Genomic DNA, 16,975 nt, shown 5'->3' on the forward strand with positions numbered 1-16,975 from the left:
ACCTGGTATAGAGGTCCTGGATGGCAGGGAGCTCGGCTCCAGTGATGTACTGGGCCGTGTGCACTACCCTCTGTAGCGCCTTGCTGTCAGATGCCAAGAAGATGCCATACCAAGCGGTGATGCAGTCAGTTAAGATGCTCTCAATGGTGCAGCTGTAGAACTTTTTGAGGATCTGAGGGCCCATGCCAAATCTTTTCATCCTCCTAAGGGGGAAGAGGCGTTGTCGTGCCTTCTTCACAACTGTGTTTTTGTGTGGACCATGTTAATTCATTAGTGATGTGGACACAGAGGAATTTGATTCACTCGACTTACTGCACTACACCCCCGTCAATGTGGATGGGGGCGTGCTCGGCCCTCCATTTCCTGCATTCCACGATCAGCTCCTTTGTCTTGCTGATGTTGAGGGAAAGGTTGCTGCCCTGGCACCACACTGCCAGGTCTCTGACCTCATCCCTATAGGCTCATAGTTGTCGGTGATCAGGCCTACCACCGTCATGTCCTCAGCAAACTTAATGATATGGTTGGAGTCGTGCGCGGCCACGTAGTCGTGGGTGAACAGGGGACTAAGTACGCAACCTTGAAGGGCCCCCGTGTTGTGGGTCAGCATGGCGGATGGGTTGTTGCCTACCCTCAACACCTGGGGGCGGCCCGTCAGGAAATACCGGATCCAGTTGTAGAGGGAGGTATTCATTCCCAGGGTCCTGAGTTTATTGATGAGCTTGGAGGGCACTATGGTGTTGAACGCTGAGCTGTAGTCAATGAACAGCATTCTCACATAGGTGTTTCTCGTGTTCAGGTGGGAGAGTGCAGTCTGGAGTGCAATAGAGATTGCGTCGATCTGTGGATCTGTTAGGGCGGTATGTGAATTGGAGTGGGTCCAGGGTGTCTGGGATAATGGTGTTGATCTGAAAACCGGCTTAGTAGGATTTGATTCGATCTTAGTCCTGAATTGATGCTTTGCCTGCTTCATGGCTTGTCTCAGGTCGTAGCGGGATTTCTTATAAGCATCCGGATTAGTGTCCTGCTCCTTTGAAAGTGGCAGCTCTAGCCTTTAGCTCAGTGCGGATGTTGCCTGTAATCCATGGCTTCTGGCTGGGATATGTACGTACGGTTACTGTCGATGCACTTATTATGAACTTATTAATGAAGCCGGTGACTGATGTGGTTAACGCCTCAATGTTATCGTATGAATATCGGAACATTTTCCAGTCTGTGCTAGCGAAACAGTCCTGTGGCTTAGTATTCGGTTCTTCGGATCACTTTCGTATTGAGCGCGTCACTGGTACTTCCTGTTTTGAGTTCTTGCTTGTAAGCAAGAATCAGGAGGATGGAGTCATGGTCAAATTTGGCAAAGGGAGAGTGAGGGAGAACCTTGTATGTGTTTTCAGGTGCTTAATCATACACAAAGTACAGACGTTAGGAAATGATCAAGAATACTAACCTTCCGACGCCGCCGCCACCACCATGACGTCTTTGCATCTGAAAATCCATATTAAAGTCATTCAAAAAGTAGACATGTTTTGACACGCTCAGACGAACGGTGGACAGCAGAGTTATCCACAATCATCGCTAACTCCTCCTTCTCCTAGCACAAATCAGGGCCTACTCTCCTTAGAGCTGGCTTAGCTGGACATCCAGGTCATGGCAGTTAGACTGTGTGTGTGTGTGTGTGTGTGTCCTGGAAGAATGGATATGGGGTCAGAGGGGCTAGCTTGTGTGTTGCTAGGGGGCTAGAATGACCCTGTGACTGGCCCTCAGGTGTGTTTAGAGCAAGAGAGAGGGAGAGAGTGTCAGGTTTATAATCAGGGTCACCAGGTGCAGAGGGCACATGTTCATGTGTGTCGGACGTATTAACAGACTGCTTGTTATTGAGTGGGTGGAGGTGGCAGTGAAGGTTTTATTTTTTTAATTAATTGATTTATTTAACCTTTATTTAACTAGGCAGGTCAGTTAAAAACAAATTCTTATTTACAATGACAGCCTGGAACAGTGGGTTAACTGCCTTGTTCAGGGTCAGAATGACAGATTTTTACCTTGCCGGCTGGGGGATTTGATCTAGCAAACTTTCAGTTACTGGCCCAACGCTCTAACCACTAGACTACCTGCCACCCCTTGTGAATAGGTAGCTAATAGACGAATGAGACTGTGAAGGTGCGGGTTAGAATATCACGTTGCTTCTATCTTTCTCTATGCTGGTCATAAGGGTGTATTGAGGTGGGTGGAAGAGGTCGAGATTCAACCAGTGGATACGAGAGTTTCCACTGAAATGACAGTACTCCAAAGAGAATTCCAGCAAATATGTTCACTGTGTCAATAGTGCTAAAAATGATGACGGGCGTGATGAATCGGGTGAAAATAAAGAAGTTGAAATGTTCCAAGTTTTAAGCAAGGCTTCGACCACCGTGGGTCCTGACAAAGAGTACGAGACCATGAATGGAGAGATGGAGACAGTGGCATCTACGACGTACGATCAGTGTATTAGGCTACAATTCACTCAAGACAATCAGGCAGATACAGACTTTCAGTTAGGCTATTCATTGAAACTACTCTTGAGGACATGACTCACCTTTAGGAAAACACTACTAAACACACATCTCAATGCTGGTAATATTAGCCATTATGGTGAACTTCAGGCTTCAGTGTAAAGGCAGTTGTGTCCATTGAAATCCTATGGATCCTAGACCAGAGGTTTGCTGTTTGCTTTGTGTGATGTCCTTCAGCTGAATGGCAGATATCAATAGACTTCCTGCACAGTTTCTCTCATAATCTTGTATCACAGCGTCCCCACCTTGTCATAACTATTCCCCAAACAAGTCCGGCACGGCCACTCTCATACGGTCCTCGCCGCGGTTCAATATCATTACATTACCCCTGAAGAATGGACACCATCTGAATGCATTGTTCCCCCTGCTCATTACGTGGTGTTGAATGGCACAGACTGACTGGATTGACGGCTGGGACCGCGTCGCCTCTCACCCATCCTCTCACACTCTCACTGGGAGAGTTAGGTGATGAAGAGGAGGGGTGGAAGGCGGGAGTGTAATTCCAGGGTTTAGGTTTCACGTTGTGGTCTTTGTTGGGGGGAGGGAGGTGGAGGTCGTGGGTCAGCCTAGTCATTCCCAAACGCATCTCTCCCTTTTCTCCTCACCCCTTTGGTGTGAACCCTCACCCCTGCCCTGCCTTCTAAACTGTACCCCCTTTTCCGTTCTGTTCCCCAAGAACAGGGGAGGAGGATTGGATGGCATACGTTAAGACATAATTAAGAGAAGTGAATTGGCTTTTTACATGAGAAAGCGTAACCTCACTTCTAATTTAAGGTAGAGGCATGTTTGTAGCTCCAGCCCTGCCCCATACAATACCACCGTGTATCACAGACCTACATGTCTGTCTGGGCTCTTTAAGATAAGACATCCAATGATGAAAGTTATCAATGTGTTCACCCCTTGAGATTATACTAATACTAAGAGTCAAAGACAATATCATAAATGTATCCCATGACTGCATGGCCATAAGGCAGGGGAGGTAACCATGACTGTGCTGTTAGCTCTGTAAACACTTCAATTGGTACAGCTGGAATTATTTTGTGTACACACACACACACACACACACAGAATGCTCTTAGTCTTGCACAACCGTGATGGCTTTCTGACCTTTTCACTGCAGGAGCAACAGCAGAGACATATGAAGTGTTCCATAAGTGTCAAACCAGAGGAGGCTGGTGGCAGGAGTTGTAGGAGGACAGGCTCATCGTAATGGCTGGCGTAAATGGAATGGAGTCAAACACATGGCTTCCATGTGTTTGACTCCATTCCAGCCATTACAATGAGCCTGTCCTCCTATAACCCCTCTCCCTGTCCTGGCCCAACAAAAGCCTTCTCTGTAGAGCTGAGACACGGCTATTAGATCTCAAAGTCCACGCCCTGGGCAGACACACACACGCGCACACCCGCGGTCAGCTGATGGATTTCCCCGCACCCTACCCTGCTCTATTGGCAGACAGCCCGTGTCTGTTAAAGTTCAGAGAGGTGTGAATGGGGCAGGGTCAGGGTTGGTCATTGTTGCTCCGGTACAGAGGCGTGGACTGGAGGTGGCTGGCAGGAATACGAAGGGCCAGTTGAGGGTGGGAATGTATGCACTTACCATGGTGGCTACCGCACTGCTTTGTATCACCTTACCTTTACGTAAACTGGGTTCATTCAGACACCAAGTGGCGGAGGAGTGCCCACGTAGCGTATCTGCCCTGGCTCCAAGGGGAGCAGAGGAGGCGGTTACCTGTCCCACACCTGTGCTGTACCTGCCCTCTCACCCTCTTTGGGGAGAAGAGCGGACCAACTCCTCTGGGTCTGGTCCAGTGAAGGGCTTTGGTTCTCTACACAATAGTAATTGATAGTGGGCGTGTGTGTGCGCGCATCTGGTGCCCCTCCATCCGCCCTGCTGAAACCTCATTAAAAAGCCTTGCTATTAATGAGCTATAGGATCATAGAGCTGCCTTCTCATTAGAAGGGGCAGGGCCAAGGCTATAGGATGCTGGCGCAGTCAGCAATTACAACGCTTCCCCCCTGCGAGCTCAACCCCCTGGCACCCAGAAGCCTTCCAGCTTGCCCGTCTCATCCCAATTCCCTGGATATGTAGCCTTCCTACCCATACTACATAAAGTTCAACTGGCCAACAGATTGTGTCCCGTCACCGCCTTTTAGGAACTCTTTGGGTTGGTGTTAGTTTGATCTGTGTGGGTCGTTTCTCTGTGGACTGACTTCAGTCATCCTGAGGTATGAATGTTTAATGTCACAGCACTGGATGAGGGACCCTCTATGCTCGTTTACATCAGTCTGATGTTTCAGGAGCGGGTTCGCCATTCCTACACTGTGTGAGACCGAAATGCGCACAAGCACACACGAGAAAGAGAGAGAGAGATCGCTTTGCCTCAATTCTTTAATGAGACTCCTCATAACCAGGTCAAATGACAAAATGGTGTCAAGTTTACAAAGACAGTGATGCAGTTAGCCTCATTTTAGTCAGCACAGACAGAGAAAACCAAGAATTCTGGGAAACTGTTGAGTTTGAGGCATACGGCACAGTCAATTGACGATATCAGTGGCAACGACATCTACGAGTGCCATTCTATGTACATAACATTGGTCCCTGAACAAGTATACGCCGCTCATGTCCATCAAATCGTACACATTTGACCCTATCACTAGTTTCATACACAACGCAAAGAATCGTTTTTTCAAAGTGTCCAAACATAAGGGTTCCCTGCCACCAGTGTATATTGACATCAATAATGATAATGTAAGTCACAGTAGTCACAAAATAGTTGGTGACACTTCACTCAAACCATGTTCTCAGCCACTATACGTAAAAGGTTAGCCACAGTTATCTTGCCTTCCGCTGCGTGCATCGTCGTCGTAGGCATAGGCTCCGTTTCCAAGCAAATAAAACAGCTCGTCATGTGTCGGTTGTAGTTAGCCAGGCATTTGACCGACAGTTCAAGTGTTACCAAATAATTTCCCTGCACACACTCGCAGTGCTACCCACAAAACTCTCCCACCCATCAACAAGCCATTTATTATAGCTCTCCAACCTGTAGTTTCATTTGCCAACCACTAACATGCAGTGCCCATAAATAAAGGACAAATTCAAAACATTTCAAATGGCAGCAAAACACGCATACGTAAGCTTCAAGGAGTCCAGCGTTTTATGACTGTAAACAAAGGAAAGAAAACGATACCCCCAAATTATGAGGTACAAAAGGAAATAAATCCACACCTGTTTCATTTGAAGTTAAATGGCAGTTTTTTTATGCTTAGCAGCTAAGCTAGGAAAACGTCAGCAGATGAGACTTCTACACATTTAGAAAAAAAAAAACATCAATACACACAGAGGAACAACAGGACTTTGCTGGGCCTTGTAAACTTTACATTAAGTGGCAAGTGTTGTGACAAAAGCACATCTAAAATGGATACTGAGAAACCTGTGTTTGGGTTTGTTTCCCCTTTGACCCCATCTCTGTCCAAACAACTAGTCTGTGGACGAATTAGAGTGTGACAACCACCCTGCCAGTTGTCACCACAGCAACAGAACAGGATATGAAAGCCTCACTATCATAGTAATCTCATGCCACTAGATATATAAAATGTAAAAAAAATATATATATTACAAGCCCTTTTATCCTTTCTACATTTGACAGTTCTGATTGGTAATCATCAATAGTATGTTGACTGAGTGAACCAATCAATTGACCACTGGTGTCCACTTCCTATATTGTGCTGGAGCATGGTGATCAACTTCCTGTGATCTGGTGGACTGTGGTGGTTGACTTCCTGTTCTCAAGTTCTATTTGCCGCCCTCCTTTCCATTGCATGTCAGGGTTCTGTGCTGTGGTCTAAGTAGGCGGGTTTGCATATGCTAATTGTCAGCTCTGGCGAGACGTGATGTACCTCAGCATTGCACAGATAGGGAATTAACAGGAGAGCAGGGTTGGTACCTAGATTCCAGTTTGAATTAATCCGCAGTTGAGTGCTAGGAAAGGTCAATTACAATTCTATGGATATTTATGTTGGTCAAAGTGGCTGGAATGAGTGACAGTCCAAGCCAGTGTACAAAAGTGTGATATGACGGCTAAGGTGGACCAGATGTTTACGCCAAGCCCACGTCCGCACTGCCTTCAGTAGGAAGCTCACCCACACTATCCTCCACTACGGCTGGGCTGACAGTACCATCCACCTCCCCTTTCTGGTTCTCCTCAGCCTCCAATCCCATCTCCTCCATGGCAGCCATGTTGTTTTCTGTCTGGTCCGTACTGGCTTCATCCTCCTCCATCTTGATGACCACCCTGTCATCCATTTGGATAAGGGCCCAGTTGACATCAGCTGCACTGGCCTGGGTGTAGGTCCCGACGCTGGCATGGCTCAGCCCGTGCACCTTCTTCAGGTGTTTCTCCAGGGTGGCGTACACAGTGAAGGGCACCCCGCACAGCTGGCACAGGAACGGGGCGCGGGCCCCGTGGGCGCCGTGGGTCTTCATGTGGCGTGTGAGCTTGGAGCTCTGGGCGCATGCGTAGCTGCACAGGCCACACTGGTAGGGCCGTTCTCCCGTGTGACTGCGCCGGTGCACCGTCAGGTTGCTGCTGTTCCGGAACTGTTTCCCACAGTACTCACAGGCCTCCTCCTTCTTCTTCTTCCCTGACCCCCCGTCGTTGTTACCACCGTTACTGCTGATGACGCCGTTTCCTCCTCCTCCTCCTCTCCGTTCGCTCTCCCTCTGCCACTCCTGGACCACCTCGCTGCTCCCGCCTGCAAGCCACTCCTTCTCTCCATCCGCCATCTCTCCGTCCCGCTCGCTCTCCCACCCTACCGGAGCCCTGTCCTCCCTCTCCGGCCGTTTGGGGGTGCAGTTTCCGCTGGCAATGCCACTCTCCCCACTGCCCCCAGTCTCTCCGCTTTCCAGTGACCCCTCTGAGGGGCTGGCGCAGGGGGACGCGTGCTGGGGCTCCTCTTGTCCCTCCACCTCATCGTCCGCCAAATCTCCCTGGGGTTGGAACAGCCTGAGCAGGCTCATGTCTGGACCTCCAGGCTGGGAGGCGAGAAGGATCAGTCCAGAGTCTGGGGAGTGATGCTTGGACAGGGACAGGTCCACCTCAGAGGTCTCCCTCTCTCCTGGTGCTCCACTCAACACCCTCTCTCCTGCCCCCTGCATTACAAACCTCTCTCTCATCCCCTGCCGACCCCCCTCATCCTCCCCTACCAGCCCCACCTCCACCCCCTCATAGCCCCCTCTACCCACGCCCGTCTCTCTGCGGTGACTTCTCATGTGGCGAGCCAGCTGACCACTCTGGGCAAAGGCCTGGTCACACAAGCCACAGTGGTAGGGCCGCTCACATGCGTGGGTCCTCCGGTGGGCTGAAAGGCTTCGTAGGGAATGGAAGCCCTGGCCACACAGCTCACAGGGAAACCCCACCTGGATGGGCCCGCACTGGGGGAAGGAAGAGGCGGCCGGGGGGGACGGCGACGGAGAGGGTGCCAGAACACCAGCGGTGGTGTTACCGCCCTCAGCCAGCTCTCTCAGACAGAAGTTGAGGGTCTGTCGTTCTCTGGAGGAAGTGGCGGAGCTGGCCTGAGAAGCTGGCCTGCGGTTCTGCCGTGGACGGAAGATGTGGGGCAGACGCAGAACGGAAGGGTGGAAGGCGGTGGCGAGGGTGTGGCTCAGTTGACAGGGATCCAGGGTGGCTGCAGGTTTGGAGTGCTGGTGACCCCCTCTTCCCGTCTTCTCCTCCTCATCCTTCTCCCCGTCCTCCTGGTAGATACTAAAGGAGTGTATGTGCTGGGCGTGTTGGAGCAGGGCCCAGGCAGAGGGCAACACACACTCACACAGCTGGCAGGTAAAGCAGGACGGCTCTTCTGCTACAGAAACAACAAACAGTTAGTAAGTAAGCCAAACATTTTCTTGATCTGAGAAAATGTAAGGGTTCTCAATAGGTTTTATTAAAACAGCACACATCAGACAGTGGGAACTATTGTGGATAGCTAGAATATAAAAAGGAACACAGTATGAAAAAGCAGTCTGGTTAGGACAATGGTTAGGTGCAGAGAAACTAAGCTTGTTCAGTCAGTCAAGAGTGAATGACTACAGCAAGTGGGAAGATGCTTAACATTCTCTGGGTCAGCTCTACAGGACAAGGTAGTCTGAAGTTCAAAAATATATTTTAAAAATGCATTCTTCCTGCCTCTCTTCCTTCTTGAGACAGAAGCCAAGGAGAGAGGGACACGGAGATAGCGAAGGCTGTTGATTGGACCAGAAGCAAGGGAGAGATGAAAGATGAAAGATAAAAAAAGGAAGGACAGACGGAGGCCAGCAGAAAGGAGAGATGGATAGTTAAGTACATCTGGAGACATTTTTTAAACGTGGTTAGCTTTGTCTCTTAACCGAGAACCACTCTCCAATTAAGCTGCAAATTGCTAATTAGCGGAACCGAGAAAACGAAGGCTTTATGTAAATCAGGGACTGACTCAGCCAGCTTGACAAATGAGGCCTTTTTGCATAAATCAAAAAATTGGAAAGAAGATCCTCAAATATTGAAGGGGGGGGGGGGGGGGGGCTGTTCTATTTTTTTGTAATGGTTCAAAGCCAATTCTGGTATAAGCCTCTTTCTTGTTTCCTACTGGAGGGGGAGGAGAGAAAAGATGAAAAAGAAAGCAACTCTCTCTCTCGCCGTCTCCCTGCCTGGAGAGGATGGGAGACGTGGCGGACACATCCTTTAACTTAGCCCGAAGAGATGAGTAGAGTAGGAGAGAAGTTGATAAGATAAGAAATATATTTTTTTTAAAGGATGTAGCAGTGCCGGTCGAGAAACACCACAAAAATGTCACCCCTTGGATTGTACTTCAGACCCATCCTCCCACCTCTCAGCCTCCCTAACCCTCCAAATCTCTCCCCGAGGAGGGGGGGGGGGGATATTATCTCGGGGTCCTGGAGTGAAACACAATACCCAGACGGTTTCTCATTCGCTCTCTTTTTTGTAACGATTCCCATTTGGCCCGGGGGGGTCGCACTTGAATATTAAGCAGAAGCAATAAGTGCTAATTAAAAATGCAGATTGGCTAGGAGTACTAACGAGCAGCAGGCAGAATCGCTTCTCCCGAGAGAGAGGGAGGAGAAAAGAGTGTGGGGGGGAGATTGGAAGAGGGCAAGCGAGAGAGTCCGTTGAAGTTGAGGGGGGAGAATAATGTTAGAGATGAGAAGAAGAAAAAAAAAACTAGAATAAATACCAAATAAAATGAGACATCATAATAATCTATCACAATCTTCCATCTCTCTCTATCACACACACACACACACTAGTGTGAAGGGACACCTATCCGTTGTGGGATAACTGCTCTTTCACTTTGAGTCATCTTCCTCAGACATTCACTGTGGCATGTATTCATGGATGCCAAGGGAAGCCAGGCTTCTACAAAACATTTAAAAATAGGACTGTTGCCGACCATAGCACTGAATGCAAGGGAAGTCATTGAGTATTTCGCCTCCCTTGATATAAAAGTATAAAACAATAGTCAATCAGCGTTGAGCTAAACTGAGTGTACTCAACTGTGAATGGTCCTGGCACAACCAACAACAAAAAAAGTCAAGTGAAGTCAGTTTGGATTTGGCTTCACTCTAATCACATTGGCCTGGCACATGGTTGCCCATGAAAGGACGTTAGGGCTAGTGCGCAAGCATTTTAGCCAAGTAGCCTAGGACAACAAAAAAATTAAAGCGTTTCCTGTATGACAGAGTCATAGACCATTTAGTCAACATGAAAGAGAGGACGGCAGGGTGAGTCAAATAAAATGTTGTACTTCAACGAACGAGCGCACACACAAGAAATTAGAACCATGGACATCATATTTAGCTTACGTTGAACTAAATTGTTTTTGGTATCTATTAGTTGTCACTGTATTAGACTAAGCAGAGGTGATTTGATGTTGAAATGGTGCTGGAATAGTGGAGGCAGCTCCAGTTTTCTTTGTGACTTGCGGAAACTCTGTTGTTCTAAATCAATAGTTGTTTAGTCGTCCGAAAATGTCAGAAACAGTAACGTCCTTGACCATGCTGTAGGTCATGTAAAGCCATATGCTTTGTGGACTTCACTGGACAGGGATGAAACAAAAGGTGTGGTTGAATTTATTCTGCCACTGTGTCTTCTTATTGTTTCGGCCATAGGTGTATATCACACACTACCGTTCAAAAGTGTGGGGCAATTTCTTGCATGGAATAGCCTTTATTTCTCAGAACAAGAATACACTGACGAGTTTCAGAAGAATGCTCTTTGTTTCTAGTCACTTTGAGCCTGTAATTGAACCCACAAATGCTGATGCTCCAGATACTCAACTAGTCTAAAGAAGGCCCGTTTTTATTGCTTCTTTAAATCTGCACAACAGTTTTCAGCTGTGCTAACATAATTGCAAAAGGGTTTTCTAAATGATCAATTAGCCTTTTAAAATGGTAAACTTGGATTAGCTAACACAACGTGTCATTATAACACAGGAGTGATGGTTGATGATAATGGGCCTCTGTACGCCTTTGTAGATATTCCATAAAAAAATAAAAATAAAAATAAAAAAAATAGACCGTTTCCAGCTACAATAGTCATTTACAACATTAACAATGTCTTCTGATCAATTTGATGTTATTTAAAATGTATTTCAAAAACAAGGACATTTCTAAGTGGCCCCAAACGTTTGAACTATCAAAACAAACATATATTTCTCCCTTGTGCCAGTGCAAAGATACCATTTACTGTGTAGAAAAAGTGAGAATAATTTAGCTACCATATCAGTGATGATTTATTGTGAATGAAATGGGTGGGTCAGAGTTCATACAAATGAACAATAGTCAGTGAGACCGACCTATCTCACCGTCACAAGGCATATGAACTACTAGGTAATAGATCAAACAACGCAATTTCATCTTTTCACATAGGTTGTAATGTTTTTTGTGGATGGGACTTCCCCAGTGATTTTACCCACGCACCGCTACTGCATATTCACTCTCCTTCCCACGGTCAGAAATACCCACAACACATAGCGCATACAGTACTGTACTAAATCCTAGCATACCACATACAAAAACATTTAACTTGAGTTACTTAAAAAAAAGTCCAATGCAGACGTTTTTTTATTTCAATATCAAATCATTTCTGGGTAAAAATGTTGTGCCTTACTGTCATTGTTTTCAATTAAAAGTGTCAAAAAAGAAACAAAAATAGCTTCTTAGCAAAGAGCAATTTGTCAAGCAAGAATTTAACTAGGACTGTCTAGGAGTGGTCTGAGTGGGGAGGGAAAACTGAAAACTAGCTGTTATTGGCAGAGGTTGGAAACAACTCCATCCCACCAAAACAGGCTGAAATTTCAGGTGGTCTTTTTAAAACCGCTCTCACACCAATAGAGAATTGTCGTCATTTTCACAATATCGCCGTATTATTCCAACATCAGTGTGGAAATACACATTGTAGAATAATAGTGAAGACATCAAAACTATGAAATAAAAGTAACACAATAACGAGGCTATATACAGGGGGTACCAGTACCGAGTCAAGTGTGCAGGGGTACAGGTTAGATGTATTTGTACATATAGGTAATGGTGAAGTGACTATGCATAGACAATAAGCAGCAAGTAGCAGCAGTGTACAATGTAATAGTCCGGGTGCCGTCATACCGCTCAGGAAGGAGACGCATTCTGTCTCCTAGAGATGAACGTACTTGGGTGTGAAAAGTGCAAATCAATCCCAGAACAGCAGCAAAGGACCCTGTGAAGATGCTGGAGGAAACAGGTAGAAAAGTATCTATATCCACAGTAAAATGAGTCATATATCGACATAACCTGAAAGGCCACTCGGCAAGGAAGAACCCACTGCTCCAAAACCGCCATAAAAAAGCCAGACTGCGGTTTGCAACTGCACATGGGGACAAAGATCGTACTTTTTGGAGAAATGTCCTCTGGTCTGATGAAACAAAAATAGAACTGTTTGGCCATAATGTCCATCGTTATGTTTGGAGGAAAAAGGGGGATGCTTGCAAGCCGAAGAACACCATCCCAACCGTCAAGCACGGGGGTGGCAGCATCATGTTGTGGGGGTGCTTTGCTGCAGGAGGGATTGGTGCACTTCACAAAATAGATGGCATCATGAGGAAAGAAAATGATGTGGATACATTGAAGCAACATCTCAAGACATCAGTCAGGAAGTTAAAGCTTGGTTGCAAATGGGTCTTCCAAATGGAGAATGACCCCAAGCATACTTCCAAAGTTGTGGCAAAAAGGCTTAAGGACAACAAAGTCAAGGTATTGGAGTGGCCATCATAAAGCCCTGACCTCAATCCTATAGAAGATTTGTGGGAAGAACTGAAAAAGCATGTGCGAGCAAGGAGGCCTACAAACCTGACTCAGTTACACCAGCTCTGTCAGGAGGAATGGGCCAAAATTCACCCAACTTATTGTGGGAAGCTTGTGGAAGGCTACCCGAAACGTTTGACCCAAGTTAAACAATTTAAAAAGGCAATGCTACCAAATACTAAATTGAGTGTATGTAAACTTCTGACCCACTGGGAACGTGATGAAAGAAATAAAAGCTGAAATAAAAGCTGAAATAAATCACTCTCAACTATTATTCTGACATTTCACATTCTTAAAATAACATGGTGATCCTAACTGACCTAAAACAGGGAATTTTTACTCTGATTAAATGTCAGGAATTGTGAAACTGAGTTTAAATATATTTAAATGTATTTTAAATGTATTAAACTTCCGACTTCAACTGTACATGTTGTCATGCACCATTGACTCATTTCGTTATTAAAAGTGACCTTGTTTTGCTTGGTGGAGATACGGTACAGATCTTGGGTAGTGCACGTGGGTAGCTCTGTTGTATAAGCCTGTGGGCACGAAGAAGAAAAAAAACACAGAGAGAGAGAGAGAGACACCGACATGGAGAGAGATAACATGAAAACAAAGCAGCTAGAGACAGAGAGTGAGTGAGTTAGACAGAGAGAGAAAAAGAGAGAACATGTAAAACAGGCAGCGAGAGACCGAGAGAGAAAAACAAGAGAAAGACACGGACAGACGGAAACAGAGCATGCAGCAGTCCCCTGAGCGTTACACAAAGGAAGGAAGTGCAAGTGGCTGTGTGCATTTGTGTCTGAGAAAGAGTGTGTAAGGGTCCCAGTTCCAAAAATATGCATATGAACAAAACATTTTAAAAAGTATATTTTATTGTCACATAAACAGGATAGGTGCAGTGAAATGTGTTGTTTTACAGGGTCAGCCATAGAAGTATGGCGCTCCTGGTGCAAATGAAGGTTAAGTGCCTTGCTTATGGGCACATTGATAGATTTTTCACCTGATTGTCTCGAGTATTCGGACAAGCGACCTTTCGGTTGCTGGTTCAACGCTCTCACCGCTAGGCTACCTGCAGCTCTAACAGTGGCTACCTGCCGCCCTAAGTCTCATCTAAATGCAGATGATTGGGATGCCCATCTGATGGACAACGTACACCTGCACTGAGAAGCCATGCAAACCCACCAGAACGATGGTGACATTATCCTTTTAAACATGTTGTGAAGTATGACCACACCACAGCCTGTTGTGACACTATCTCATCGTCCCTCTCAGCTTAGCACAGCCAATCTTCCAGTGAGCGCAGGCCGTGTTATTGCGTGGCCAGAGAGCACTGTGCCTTGCCCTACGTGTTTACCTGGCCACTTCACCTGAGAGAGAGTGTCAAGGAGATAGAGGGGAGCTCAGGTGCATTGGAGCCCTCAGGGGCCCCCTGGGGCCTCAAAACCCTGCTGCCTAACCTTTCCACACAATTACCCAGCGCGTCGCAAACTCAGAGGCCTCCGCAGCACAGCAACGCCCAGTTAATGAGCTGGACTGGAAGGGGGGAGAAGAGAAGAAAACAAAAGCAAGAAATATATATATATTTTTAAAGTAACTAATTAGGGACCTGCCAGCACTCACCTGTTCTGTTAGGCTCCACCTTCACACTATGCTCCTCCCCTCTGGACCTGCCCGTCACTCTCCTCAGCTCCACGAACCCAGCCTCTACCTGAGTGACAGCGCCGCGTTGCTGTGTCCGGTTGGCTGGGGAGGGAGGGGTGCGAGTGTTGGGGTCGTGATTCCGGGAGCGGCAGCCCCCCTGTTTGTGCTGGATGAAAGCCAGGATGCGGGCGAGAGGGAAGGCCTGATCGCACTGCCCACAGGTCAGCAGGTCACGACTCTCCTCACGACCCCTGACCTGGGGAAGGGACCCCCACTCCTCTAATGACGAAGGAGCAGCAGTGTCCGAGGGCTCAGGGGCATCTGGGAAAGATGAGCGAGGGAGAGTTAGATAAAGAAGAGGGGGAAGAGTGTGAAAGTAATTAGGGCATTGGAGTGTTAGTGGAAAGGCGGCGAAGACAGAGGGAGGAAGATGAACATTTAACAAAATAGCAATGACTAAGAACTTGTGTATTCTTTCCTTCGTGTCATCCTGTAAGATCTTACAACAGGGAGACCATGGGAGACAGACACCATGTTGATTGGGCAACTGCTGATAGGGCCTTCAGAGAAAATGACCCCTCTCCGTTTCTTAAAATGCTACTTCTGATGCTGAGCCACTCCAGCCAACACTCTTCACCAGCGCCACAGTGGGAGTCAGGCTTTTCCAGTCAGCCGACACTGACCAATTCCCCCCCAACCACTCCTTTCTCTGAGATGGCAGGCTGCATGATGTGTTCACTGACATCATTGCTTAGTAAAAATATATATTTATGGTAAAGTAAAAAATATATATTTATCAATGGATACCAATCCCCGAACGTTCACACCTGTCAACACACTTTCTCAACAACCAGGCAACTAGGCAAGTGAGAAAGTGAGTAGCCATGACTTGAAGATGTTCACATTCACTCAGGGCTTGAGGCCAAATGAACCATTATCACTAAAGAGAGTTATGAGTCTAACATGAGATTACTAAAATTAAATGTATGGTTTAGATTTTAGCACCTCTGCAGGGATGTAGTCTAGTTTCACACTCAACTCCAATTTCAGTCTCTCTCATCAGAGCCATAAACGTAGGCTACAAAAGAACATGTCCGTGACTCATTTATGACCCATGTAGACTCAGCCAACCACAGGGATGGTTAATGACTGTTGGTCAGGTTTGGAGTTGTTCCAGACAGTTGTTTGACTGGTCCTCAAAACTCGATAAAAAGTGGAGGGAGTCAATAAGGTCATGTACACACACACACCTTAACGCTTGGAAGGGCTTCACCTGCCCGGACAAGGCCGAGTACAGGACAGGTACAGACAGTACAGTCGCGCTGAGGAGCTCACCGGTGGTTACTCAAAAATGTCACCTTTCCTGTTTCAGTGCAGACAAGCTAGGCGCGGTTGCACGCACACTATGAATAGTCAAGGCGTGTGGTCAAACTAGACACGCTCTACTGGCCTTCGTTAGGGAACAGAGAAAGTTGCATGTTCTTTCAGAGCACTTCAGTGTTTTAGTCAAACGCATGCCCAACATGCCCTGGAGAAGAAAAACGATCTCATCATAGAACCCCGTGGCTTAACCAGAGCCGTGTATCAATTTGACATACAACTATAGATCATTATGATTGCCTACATAAAGGCCTAGTCACAAGTCAAGTGTGTGGGGTATCCAGGGTATATTTTGAAATAACTGAGATATGCGAAAGAGGTCAGTAGGGTTGTTGTGAGGGCAGACTATATCCATCTCCTCTCTCGCCTTGTCATACTCGTGAACACGCGGTCTACCCCACAAGGAAGCGTTCGCAAAATAGGAGATAATTCAAACACAAAATAGGAGATAATTCAAACAGTCTCCACAGACAAGACATAAAGAAAACCCAGGGAAAAAAAGACAGTGGGCCAGCAAGGAAATAAAGTATAACGCCGTGTCCCCTTTTCAGAACCCAGAGCAAAAATGTTTATTACCTGTGCTTAATTAAAGCGACCTTTTGTGTCGCCTACGAACATATTTCATTTATTTTAACTATTTGTTACAAAACTGAGTGTGTGGGGCCTATATATCAGCGCTTTAAAAATATATTTTTGATTAACTTTTATCAATGATTGAACTTCAATGTCAAGGTCCGCATACCAACATAGCCTGACTGATACAACCCCACACCCACCCACCAAAAAAAAGGTTAACATGAATACGTCGTATATGAAATACATAACATGCATATAGGCTACCTCTTATTAGGGAACTATGGACATGGCCTCTCAGCTTACCTTGAATTGCACTCAGGTGTTGCGGTCGGCTGCCTTGTTTGCGTCTGGACATTCTGCTTAATCACACCAGTCAATGTTCGGCCGGTGCATCCACACTCCAAATCGGAATCTAATTTAAAAAGTATCAAGTTGATAAAGAATAGCCTTGACCAAATGACTGTGTAGCTCTACGGCACGGACGGGACGTCGTCGTGACTAACTG

The 16,975-nt window shown here is 46.7% G+C and overlaps 1 protein-coding gene across 1 annotated transcript; it reads right to left on the reverse strand.

Moving 5' to 3' along the window:
- Positions 1 to 4,960: 4,960 nt before the first annotated feature.
- Positions 4,961 to 16,975, reverse strand: znf296 (zinc finger protein 296). The gene is made up of 3 exons (XM_038961877.1): positions 16,774 to 16,975; positions 14,494 to 14,835; positions 4,961 to 8,402 (listed from the first exon to the last, which is right to left on the reverse strand). Exons 1-3 carry the CDS (start codon positions 16,823 to 16,825, stop codon positions 6,640 to 6,642), a joined length of 2,157 nt encoding a protein of 718 aa, XP_038817805.1. The 5' UTR covers positions 16,826 to 16,975; the 3' UTR covers positions 4,961 to 6,639.

The sequence above is a fragment of the Salvelinus namaycush genome, chromosome 23 (assembly GCF_016432855.1).
Source record: "Salvelinus namaycush isolate Seneca chromosome 23, SaNama_1.0, whole genome shotgun sequence".
NCBI classification, from domain to species: domain Eukaryota; kingdom Metazoa; phylum Chordata; class Actinopteri; order Salmoniformes; family Salmonidae; genus Salvelinus; species Salvelinus namaycush.

What these genes read in the sequence shown, in the direction of transcription:
- znf296 (XM_038961877.1), bottom strand. Translation starts at nt 16,825, where the DNA reads ATGTCCAGACGCAAACAAGGCAGCCGACCGCAACACCTGAGTGCAATT. An exon ending in ACACCTGAGTGCAATTCAAG is followed by an intron (nt 14,836 to 16,773) that starts GTAAGCTGAGAG and finishes CATCTTTCCCAG; the next exon opens with ATGCCCCTGAGCCCTCGGAC. An exon ending in GGTGGAGCCTAACAGAACAG is followed by an intron (nt 8,403 to 14,493) that starts GTGAGTGCTGGC and finishes TTGTTTCTGTAG; the next exon opens with CAGAAGAGCCGTCCTGCTTT.